The sequence below is a fragment of the Embiotoca jacksoni genome, unplaced genomic scaffold, assembly GCF_022577435.1.
Source record: "Embiotoca jacksoni isolate LCO1_2020_lvr unplaced genomic scaffold, fEmbJac1.0.p SCAF_14, whole genome shotgun sequence".
Classification (NCBI taxonomy): Eukaryota; Metazoa; Chordata; class Actinopteri; family Embiotocidae; genus Embiotoca; species Embiotoca jacksoni.
Genome location: NW_027185274.1, coordinates 5998365 through 6010140, shown reverse-complemented (window position 1 = coordinate 6010140; position 11776 = coordinate 5998365). Strand labels below are relative to the sequence as shown.

The window sequence follows — 11776 nt, the reverse complement described above, 5'->3', positions numbered from 1 at the left end:
AAAAAAAAAAAAAGATGAAAATATAGGTTTCATACTCTGGACTTTTTGGGAGGGGGTTTCCTTTTTTGTTTTTTTTCTGTTTAACACATTGGTTAAACTGTTTGTGCAATATTTCAATATTTTCAGTGCTAGTGTTAATATTACAGTATGAATAGGAGATGCTCTTTAATGTGTATATTTAAAGTGTAGAAAGAAAGAGAAATTAAAACTTACCGGACCGGTGATCATTTTCTGTTTAACCAACGATATCTTGCAGCTGAAAAAATGTCTTCCTGAGATGAATCAAACGTCAATGTTCAAATAATCTGCTCGGCATCAGTGTCTGAAGCTGTAAAAGAAAGGATTCACAGCTCTATTGTCTAGAAACATAAAGTTATGATCTCCAGCATCTCCTGTCTCCCGCTCTGCTCTCTGCACTCTGTGATCAAATGAAGACTTTGTGTGAACGTCCCCTTCTGCACTTCACATTTCGAAGTTTCCCTCCTGAGCACACAACAAGCACAATAAGGACTGTTGCCTCGTCTAAACGTGGCACTGGTGTTATCTGCTGACCTGTCAGTGGGCTGAGTAAGTACTTTGACAATGAGTATGCAATGGAAAGGTACTCCACTTCATGAAGTACACAGGCAAACACATTAGGATCTGGTGCATGAGTCAATGAGCGACAAAAAGCATTTAGAAAGCAGTTATTATCTGTGAGTAAATTTGTGGTCAGCAAAGAGTACACCTCGAATGTAAACTGAGAGACAATTCTAACAAAAAACACTAAAACTTTTACTGCTGTTTTTTTTATTTATTTTATGATACAGAAATCATTTTAAAGAGCAGCAGGCAAGTGATACAAAGCAGCATAACGTAGCTGTTGAATAGTAAGAACTGGACGAGCAGTTCGAAAAGTCATACTGTGTCAGCCTTGTAGAATAATGTAACATTCATTAACCTAATACACTGGAAGACAAACTGCTCATAAACTGCTGAAGTGAAACAAAACCCAGTTGGATAATGACTTTAAAAGCATTTCAAGTTATTTAAAGGCATAACTTCATACATCATACATTCATTAGGCATGTTTTCATAGTAAAAAATCTTTGGCTATTCATTGGTAATAAATCATTATTTTGTAGGTCAGTCAACAGTAACAAAACATTCACATCCAACTGGGTAAAATAGAAAGAGAGTGCAAAATTTGCAGGAAACATGTCACTGCTCCGACCCGGCTGTTCACTGCCACATAGTGTTAAGCGGTTGTTTTATATCGTCAGGACTTGGTCATGTGCAGGTTACTGCTGCAAAACTACTGCTGATTGCACTGATTATTTTTCAAGACTGATTTTAAAAGGACACTACGGTGTTGATTTGTTGACTCTGGAATGAAAAATTCGGTCTTTCATCTGTTGAATGATACACCCCTTCGTTTTAAATGAAACCAGCCCGAGAGTACCTTCTCTCAGGTCTACACCCAGGCCTGCCATCCTGGGAAGAGTCTACTCAGGTTTTTGGGGTCCATGGCTTGTTGGATGAGCAGGTTGACCTGCCCCCCCACACTTAGCACCGTGCCCTCCTCCACCCCCTTCAGCTTCTCCTGCAGCCGCAGCAGCACCCGCTCCGCCACTTTGTTGACACTCTGACTGTCACTGCAGGAAGAAGAGCACGAGAGGATGAGTAAGAGATTCAACAGAGGTAGAAAACATGAATGGCTCTTTTTTTTTTTCTTTTTTTTTATCACCTTGATTTACGATGGTTGTCGATGTCATCGCGCCCCATAGTGGAGCTCGGTGTAGCGTTGAGCTCCTGCTGCTCGTCAAGCTGCAGGTAGAAGGCTTTCAGAGGGTTCATGGTCCAGTCAAACAAGGGGTCGTACAACAGCACCTGCACAGCACACAAACACATACACTGTCTCAAATAGCCCACATCCCTTCGTGCAATCGCACACTGTACAGTGCTCTTACATGTTGGTACACTTACCTGTGCAGTGCATGTATTTGGAGAGGGTTGTATTGTCAATATATACCAATATAACTACTGATCTAAATTATTGTACCCAGAAATGAATGTTTTTGTGCCCTTTGTTTAATGCATACAATAAACATCCTGACAGCACTACACTTGAGTACACAGCCCTGATGTCTGGTGAGAGTATGGATGCATACCCTGTGGGCAGAGCATGGCTAACTTACGGTTTAGCACTGTGTTAACTTGAATAGGGAGGAGAGAATTCAACCATGCGGCTCTTCTTGAATTTCCTAATGTTATGAAAAGAATGAATCAAATTCAGGTCATTCATTTCGCGGGGGTTGTGGGCAGACTTTTATTTCATTCATCCACAATTCATCCATCGTTTTACAGCCACAACAACGGAGTCTATGACGTAAGCACGTGTTGACAGGGTTTTTGTAATTACTCTCACTGCCACGAGGGAGAAATAAAAGTTTAATAAAAGGTTAAGAGAAAAAGAAATGGCATTTATGAGCAGCTGAGGTGCCTTTGTGTTCACTCTGTGTGTGTGAGTGTAGACCGGACCATGCTCGTACCTCTACAATAGTCAGCAGAGCTTCTTGAGAGCTCCTCATCACCTCAATCGTTTTCTCACAACATCTGAACAGAGAAGAAAGTGATTAGTCACTGCATCTACTATAAATCACTGCACACCTGCCCTAACCTCAGAAACAGTTGATCTCCCAACACAAATCTTTTACTTTTTTTTAAACATTTAAAATGATTTTGCTCCATCGAGTTCGCTATTCAGCTTTCTTCAATCTATCAAAGAAGTTAAAGTTTTAAAATAAATCCGGTTGAAAAACTCTTACTTTATACGTATAGTGAGACTAAAAACTAAAACTGACTGAATGATGTGATCAGTGTTGTTATCTCAGATGTAGATGTCTGTATTATGGTGAAAAAACAGTGTCAGCCTTCAATGCTCAGAGTATACTTGACCAACAGTAGCGCAAAATATAATATGCACTTTTTTGGAGTTACATTTGCAAAACACGTCTATTAAAAAGACATGACAGATTAATACAAAACAAGTTTTGACTGTGATAGAGAGAAACAGGAAACAAGGACTTGACTAAATATCCTATAATATATTCTGTAGAGTGGACAGATAAGTTACAGTTACTGCAATTCACATACAAATCAATGTGAGAACAACAAATTTAGGAACATCATGAGACAGCATCATCTGAATATGACTCCACCTCACCTCCTGAAAACTCCCTCCACCCCGGTGATGCCCATCCCGTCTACGATATCTCTGGAGAGTCTGAAGGGGACGGTCTCCGGGGTGGGGAGGATCTTCCCCTGCTCAAAGGCCACACCTGAGCACCAAACGCATGAAGAGGAAACACAACATGACCATAATTAAACTAAAAAGTGACCTTTCCTGATGAGTAGAGCTCTGTGTTCACATAAACGAGAGTAGAATCTACCTAAATCGATGTGCACCAGTTCAGCCGTCTGTTCGTCGATCAGGATGTTCTGGATGTGTCTGTCGCCCAGACCGACAATGTAGCCGACTGTGGGCACAAAACAAAAAGTAATTAATTGTGACTGAAACCAAACTGTAGTGTGTCGAAGAAGGTCATTCATGATATATTGTTATATCACCCTATTTTATTTTACATATGAAACGAAAAATGACTTTCTTACTGTAATGCAGTAACTTAAGTCTCCATTTACCCAGTTTTCATTTGTGCTCGGTAGTCGGGTAAACGGCCTGAGGGGCAAACTGGTACATAATTAACTCCTCACACTGAGAACATAATGTTAATATGCTGTGGAGGAGACGGGAAGTGCTTTCAAGACGAAGCAGGAAAAGCTCCATGTTTGTTTTGCATCAATAAACAACCTTCCTGAAAACAGTTGACCTACATGTTTCAACCCAAATACGACTGATTCATGATGTTGTGTATTTGTTTGCGACATGTCGCATTTGTAGAACATAACCTGGGGTGAACATACTGTAGTGTAGTGTTGTGACTGCGTACCTATAGAGGAGGTGGCCACACTGCGAGTGTAAGCCAGCCGTTTCTCCATCCACACGGCAGGATCCAGGAACCGCTCCATGCAGAAGTACCTGAAGACCGACCTAAACTTCCTGCACACCTCGCTGTAGGCCTGGAGCTTCTCATCAAATGCAAGTTTCTGAGCATCCTATGATGACAGCAAAACACAGATTACCAGGACAGGTGTTTGTTATTTTCTTGTAGAGATGGAGAGTGAGATTTTCTGATGAAATCAATCTAAATAAGATTGTCAAAGCTCAGCCAATTCATTTCAAATCCTCAGGATGAAAAAGACACAACAGTGAGATAAGGTGATGAAACACCAATGTTTTTCTTACAAATAAATGTAAAAAAATTTAAAAGTATTTTTGGTGTGTTGTATGCTTTCCATTCAACACCACTGATCCTTGAGACATACCATCATCCTTTTGCGGCAGACCAGGTTGGTCCAGTCCTGAGGTCGGAAGCGTTTGTGGGCTCCTTTGATGGGATCCACCAGAAACTGCCCGATGGGCACCGTACCAGCGCACCACTCCAACACGCCGCTACGCTGCGAGAAAGGCACCACCTGGAATGAAGCGTGCGTGGTAAGCACAGGGTAATGAACAGTTGTTTTTATTTAATAAGCAAAAAATTAAGTAATTACATGTTGAAAATGCAACAGAGACACAATCCTAATTTATTGTCCTCTTAAAAATAAGGGTAACCTTGTATTGTCGGATGTTGAGTTTCCTCTTGCGGGTGTCTGTGTTGCGCTGCAGCAGCATGGAGCACATGCCAAAGACCTGCTGCATCACCGCATCTTGCCGCAGGTCGTCCTGACCCTGTTCACACAGACAGTGCACAAGTCATTAAAGAATATGCACTATAGTAGATTTTGGTACCCAGGAACAATGATCATCTAATTTTGAGCTTTGGTTTATTCTGTTTTTGACAAATGTTATAAAGGGATTTATAATTAAAAAAATGTAAGTCACTTTAAAGTCCTCCCCCCCTAGAAGATATACATGTTGTTACTTCTCTCGAATGTTTGACCTTCAGTGTTCAGAATGATGAAGGCTGCTGAAAGTGGAAAAGTTTCTTTGAGCTCATCTAAAATCTGAGTTTAGGACGTGTACTAGTTTGGTGGACAATCCTGATCCAACTTCTAGATGGGATGTGAAAATGAACTGATCACTCAGTGGAAATGGTCATTCAGTGAGGAAGGAGACTTTCATTTTTTTTAAATAAAAAACAGATTCAGAAATTTTCAATGAGGAAGGAGGAAGAGTAATTCAAAAGTAAATGTAAAAAAATATGTCACACAAAAATATATATAGATACACTTTTACTTGTGTTTAATAGTTTTATTGTTGGTGGAAATTTAAGATCCATTCATTTACCTTTATTTTTTTTATAAATATAAAACATTATTAAATACAAGGAAAGAATCTTATCTTATTACATATCTATCAAATTTCCAGGCCTATAAAATACTAGATATATTTCCAGAACTGACCAACTACCGACAGATCGGTGAATACATCTATCAAAATAAATAATCTCTTTTTCATATATAATCTATTTTGTGAGTACTCTTTAGTGTGGCTCTTTAATGTGTGTTTAAAGGAAGAAAAAAAAAATGAAAACAAAAGATCAGGAACAAATTTTTTTCACCATGACTCTCGCAAATGGTAAATTATTAACCTTTAAGTGTCTGTGAAATGTTCCTGCAAACACAAACATGCTCTCTGTGCGTGCACACGCACACGCGCGCACACACACACACACACACACACACACACACACACACACACACACACACACACACACACACACACACACACACACACACACAGCCCTGTTGTCTCCTGAAGAATGTCTTCTTTATAAAGGTTTGACAGCCTGTCTTTCTTGGTACAAAAACAGGATTAATTATTACCAACGACCACACCTAAATGGAAAAGAACTGATGGCGAGACTTTAATCCTACATGACACACACACACCGCTCTAGCTTCAAAGAGAGGAGATTTGTTTAGTTCAGAGTACACAAATGTACGACATGTAAGATAAACTCAACCGCCTTTATCAAAGGCTAACACTTCATAATAACACACGGAAGGTGTTCACTCTCTCTCTCTCTCTCTCTCTCTCTCTCTCTCTCTCTCACTCTCTCTCACTCTCACTCACTCTCACTCTCTCACTCTCTCACTCACTTTAACCAGCTGTCTCCTGCTCTTGCCATCAGAGCCGACACAGTCGATGATCTTGGGCAGATTGACTCCTCCGGCCAGGTGATAGTGGGGCAGGAAGGATCTAACAGTCACCAGGCTGTCATAGCAACCAGATGGATCCACCTGTTAACACAATGAAACAGCTGTCATTATAATAGAAAACACACTTTAAAGGTACTTGTACAACTTTGTAAAAACTCCCTCTCATCTATAAACATGAGCTACATCCCATCTTCCAAACAGAAATTGTAGGCATCACGGAAGCTGAGAAGTTCCACATATTTTTCACCTTAATCTCCATTGTGGGGATGACAACCTCATCGAGGTCTTTGATTTGCATGATGGGCTGATCAGCAGGGATGGGAATAGCCTCTGCAGTAAAACAAGGACACAAAGGATGACTAAGCAGCCAGGCATGATAAACACATTCAGGGGGAGGGAAAAGAGAGTCTTTTCTGAATCCTCACACTTATAAATGTCTTTCAGCTGCAGTTGCCACCTCTTTGCCCAAAACGTGCTAATTGTCAGGTAAATCACAAAAAAACGATCAAATATCTTGAAATTTCAATAGTAAAACCCCCCCGAACTGTTGAAATGTGTTTACGTACTCTTCTCATTCTTGTGCCTGCTGGCGTCCATATAAGCCAGAGTGATGTAGGCATCGCACAGACGCTCAATCCCTCGGACCATCTGCCCTCGCTTCTTCTTGATCACACTGATGATCTTCTGAGCCACATCTGAACGCTCCTGCAAGAGGAAGAACTTCACGTGTGAAACAGAACTGAGCTCTACGGAGAAGTCGTGTCTGAGAATGACGGCGCATTTATTTACTACTTTAAAACTAACAAGAACGACTGTAGAAGTAGGATTTCCAGCTCGTGGCTAAATGCCACAACATTCAGTCGGTTTGCAATTTATATCCTTGTTTGTCCAGACTGCTATAATATATGTAATAAAGACTTTGTCCAATAAATCAGGTTCTGCTAAAGCAGAAAGTTGTAGTCATGACAGTCGGCAAACATTTAAATGATTCAAATTCTAAAGCGCGGATACTTCAAAAACATCTTCGACCAAACAGCACCACCCTGAAACTGTTCTGAATGTGAAGATCGTTGGACACCCAAGATTAATGGCACTGATTCAGTATCTGACCAAACATGAAATATGGTCACAATCTCCCCGTCTGTTTAGGAACTATGGTGTTAAATAATGGCCAAAAATAGATTTTTGGGCATCGCAGTGAATTTGACCTTTGACCTTTGAGGTATAAAATGCCATTCTTTTAGCATTTCATACTATTAGACGTTTGTGTAAAATTTGGTCATAATTAGTGCTGAATTCATGAATTATGGTCACAAATGCATTTTGTTAGGTCACAGTGACCTTTGACCTTTGTCCAACAAATACTAAACAGGTCATCCAGGGGTCCAAGTGGCCATTTCCACCAAATTTGATCAAATTTCCTCAAGGCATTCCTGAGATATCATGTTCAGGAGAGTGGGACGGACTGACAGACGATCCGTAAACATGTCTGATTTCGTCCAAATCAGCTTTTGTACTTTCCTTTGAGTTTCTATTTATCAAAATGTGTCACGTTCAAGCTGCACAGGGATGGAAATCTCATTGAATGTTCAACATCATTTAATCAGAGTCCCACCAGGTCAAACGGTGAGGGCTGCCGTGTAGCGCTCTTAGACAGCTGGGTCTGGCAGAAGTCCTCGTCTTTGTTGGCGTTCACCAGGGCGAAGATGATGAAGAGCGTGTGGTGAGGATGCTCCAGAGATGCTCGACACATCAGCTGTGAGGAGAGACGACAACTGAGGCAGCGGCAGTATTTTCAAATGCAGCACTGTTATCTGTTATCTACATCAAACAAAAGTCTTGTGACTGTTGGTGTTTAAAGTCTCATAAATCCCACTGGTTGGACTTTTGGTGTTCTTCATTAAATTATCATGTAAAATAAGTCAGCGCTAAATGTGTCGGATGGAACAAATAACATATTCCTTAAGACTCCAAAAATAAATATTTACTAAAAGATGGAGCCTGCCAGTATTATATTGACACATTTTATTTTTTTTATTTTAAGTACTATATTTAAGCTGGAGAGAAGAAAAAAAAAAAAATGCTTTTTTTTTTTTTTTTTTTTTCATTTAATGTAGTTGAATTGTCTACAAAATATATATTTACACCGCTGTAAAAATAGGGGAAAAAAGAAAGAAAAAGAGTTGAAAATGTTTTCAATTTGACTGTATAAGTTGCTGAAACTGAAATAGTTAAGTCAGCTGTACAAGACTGCCTTACAGCTAACAGTTCATGTACTGCTGTTATTGTGTACAAATAAACAAATGAAGTGTTACATCATTGAGGACGTCATGGAATCCCGTTTCCTCGGCGATGCCAGATGCCATCTTGGTTCCCATGCGAGCAGCCAGCTGATACATGAGAGGCAGAAACTTGTAGGAAGGGATCCGTTTCACCCCTTCCTGGAACACAAGATAGGACAGAAAACGTCTGTTTTATCAAGTGGCTTTTATCCCAAGTGCAAAAAGAAGCCATTCAAATGTTTTACAAACCTTCATCATGTCATTCACGACCTTAATGTCGGCGTTCTCCAGCCAGAGTGAAGCCAGGCGGAACACCCAGGTGTCGTGCTCCTCGCCTTGCTTCAAACACTGGATGTAATTCTCGACAGCTTTGCACAGGAAGCGCTGTCGGTCTGTCTGCAGGTTGGACAGGGCCTTTTCATCCAGCTCCAGCTCTCGTTGCACCTTTATTGTGTACCTGTGAAGTCAGAAGAAGATATTTTATGGTTTCTGTGGTCCAGCTGGCCCTTTGTGTAAATTAGCATCCAGGTTCATCTTGCACACAAAAGTGACAAAAGCTGTAAAACTAAATGTGGAAAACAACCTGTTGGAGATCACTTTACGCTGCCTTATCAAGTCCACCTCCTCTTTGGCTTTCTTCAGCAGCGCCTGCTTGTTCTCAAACTCAGAGGAGTTCATGTATTTGTCGATGCTCTGGTACTGAGCATCAGAGAAGCGAGCCAGGGACAAGAAGGCCTCGGTCCGCTGGCTCTGGAGCCTGGAGTCCTGCACCCCTGATTCCCCCTCTATCACCTCCACGGCCTGAGAGAACAGCACGGGAGAGACTTATTAATCTGAAAGGTTATGAGCAGAAGTATGCGTCACCAGAAACTGAAGAACATCATTTTAAAATGAATTCATTAGTTTTAAATTAAATTTGAATATACTTGAATCTGAATATAATTTCATTAAATTGCATTCATTTGCTCTTAAACTGTATTTGATCCTCATAGAAAATTCCGCTCTCTGTATAAATCGACATTCAGGCCTCACAATTCAAATTCAGTTCTTGAAATTCAATTTCAGTTTCTGTCTTACACATCCGGGTCGTAGAGAAAAAGCAATCGAGTGGAGATGAACAGAACTCCTTTTTGGCCAATCATCAAACTTCACTTTACTTCACTCCCATCTGATCCGCAGCAGCTCAGAAATCCAAAAGTGTCTGATTGTATGTTACTGGTGGTGCGTAGTGGTACACAATTCAAGTTGAATACCACAACTTCAAACTATGTCATTTAAAATCAGGTTAAGCAATTCAAATAAAGATATAAATAAGTGAAAATCCAGTTTCTAGTGACACGTGCTTCTGCCCAAGCTTCTCTCACACAAGGAAATTAGGGTCACAATAAAAACAATGAGCAACAAAAACAAAAGTATAAACTGATGGGTATCAATGCAAAACTACATAAAACAGAGGACTGGGTCCATTAGATGTAATGAAAAAAAGCATCGCTGCAAAACAGTGTGACCTGATTTGGTCAGTTGGGTAGTGATGTGTAAAGGAGCACAACATACAGCACAAACACAAAAACAACATGTGAAATGTTTAATTTTCTCCATATAAATCTCCCATAGCCTGAAGACATATCAGCAAATTTGCAGCGGTTTAATATTTATGTCTTTGCCTTCTCCTAATTTATCTGGACATAAATAAATTATTCATGTGTGTGTATACGAGTACGGGTGGCCAGACACTTCCTGGCTGATGGGTAATAACTCTGAGGGATTCCTGCTATATGTGTACTTCAGCGTGTTGGTGGGTAACACACTTTTTCTAAAAATGAATTTATGGCGTTTTATGAGTTTTCCGGGAACTGTGGACGTCTGTGTTTTTCTGAAAAGACATCCAGACCTAAATCCTTGTGTATAAAACTGTCCGAGTGTCTTTTAATAAATCTATAGCCAGGATACCATAAGCTTCCTCTTACCCTCTCCAGGTACTTCTCCAGGATGATTCCAGGACTTTCCAGGCAGGTCTCAGCCAGCCAGTTGCCACACAGCCTGAGGCACTCAGTGTAGACCGGTGCCAGAGCAGGATTCATATCCACCTGAGCGACACACAAACAAAAAAAAACCAAAACACAGAGAAAAGCTCGTTGAAGGACTTTGGCGTGATGGAATTTTTTTTTATTTGAAAGCATTCTGATAAATTTAGAGTTGTTCCATATTTAGAGTTTAGTTTTCAGTACAACAAAGCAGCTAATTATGGAGTGTTTTTTGATTTAAGTCTGTGTGTTTGACCTTTTCCTCGAGGTTGTGTATCATCTGTCTCAGCAGCCCAAGAGCCAAACCCTGCTCTCCCTTTGCCCAGAACACCTGGGCCTCCTCCAGCTGCCATGACGACACAGGTAACAACACACAGGTCCCTCCACCGACATGCTGCTTCATCTGGTAGACTGCACGCTCTGCCAGCTGGACGGGGACGGCAACACTGTGAGCACTTTGTAGGTAGCCTTTATACCAGATTCACCGAGACTAAACCTTCAAGCTGACGATACGTGGAAGCTACCTGTGTGTTTCCCGCCCAGCGAGCCAAACGGCAGAGCTCCATGAGGTGGTTTGTGAGCACAGAGCTGAGCTGCTGTGTGCTGTCAGGGTCTCCCACCCTGGATAACAGGGTGTGCTGGGCCACGGAGCGGACGGCGAGAATGGGCTCCACCACGGCAAAGTCACTGTCGACGAGCAGCTGGGAGTGCTGCCGCCACTGGCTGCAAACTCCTTTCAGAGCCACATCTGAGAGGGGCCTGAAATAAAAAGCACATAAACTTGAATTAGGCCTTGTGATTCCTGTACACGCCTCCTTGTTTCACTGACTGTTTTGTATGTTTTTGTTGCTGTGAAACACCTAGAGAAGAGTTGTTTAACACTCTCCAGCTCCCTGATGCTCTGTAGGTTCCTGAGAGCCGGGTACAGGGAGGACACAGCCTCCAGACTGCCCCTGCACAGCTCCTCCACCTCAGCACCCCTGTAGAGATGCAGGGGTACATAGCTGTGTGAATGTTTTTTCTTTAATGTAGAAATAATCTCATTATACCGGAGATAAATGTGTCCACCATACCTGGCCTGTTTCAGGGTTTCATCAAACATGGAGAACTCTTTGTCCCTGAGCGTTTGCAGGGCACAAAAGACCGATTCATGGAAGCCAGGAATGGATTTCTCACCCCTGAAAAAAAAATAAAGTAATGAGGACA

The 11776-nt window shown here is 41.2% G+C and overlaps 1 protein-coding gene across 1 annotated transcript in view; it reads right to left on the bottom strand.

Moving 5' to 3' along the window:
• Positions 1-788: 788 nt before the first annotated feature.
• The window catches only part of atm (ATM serine/threonine kinase), a 28359-nt gene continuing 17371 nt past the window's right edge, over positions 789-11776 (bottom strand). The window contains exons 44-63 of the mRNA XM_069147607.1: positions 11644-11748; positions 11431-11550; positions 11095-11329; positions 10827-10997; positions 10514-10633; positions 9130-9347; positions 8796-9003; positions 8580-8705; positions 7880-8020; positions 6831-6969; positions 6512-6594; positions 6205-6345; positions 4715-4831; positions 4426-4575; positions 3990-4155; positions 3432-3518; positions 3206-3320; positions 2532-2595; positions 1727-1869; positions 789-1634 (exon numbers count right to left, since the gene is read on the bottom strand). Of these exons, the coding sequence (XP_069003708.1) occupies positions 1454-1634; positions 1727-1869; positions 2532-2595; positions 3206-3320; positions 3432-3518; positions 3990-4155; positions 4426-4575; positions 4715-4831; positions 6205-6345; positions 6512-6594; positions 6831-6969; positions 7880-8020; positions 8580-8705; positions 8796-9003; positions 9130-9347; positions 10514-10633; positions 10827-10997; positions 11095-11329; positions 11431-11550; positions 11644-11748 (2830 nt within the window). The 3' untranslated portion in view covers positions 789-1453. The remainder of the gene's footprint in view (positions 1635-1726; positions 1870-2531; positions 2596-3205; positions 3321-3431; positions 3519-3989; positions 4156-4425; positions 4576-4714; positions 4832-6204; positions 6346-6511; positions 6595-6830; positions 6970-7879; positions 8021-8579; positions 8706-8795; positions 9004-9129; positions 9348-10513; positions 10634-10826; positions 10998-11094; positions 11330-11430; positions 11551-11643; positions 11749-11776) is intronic.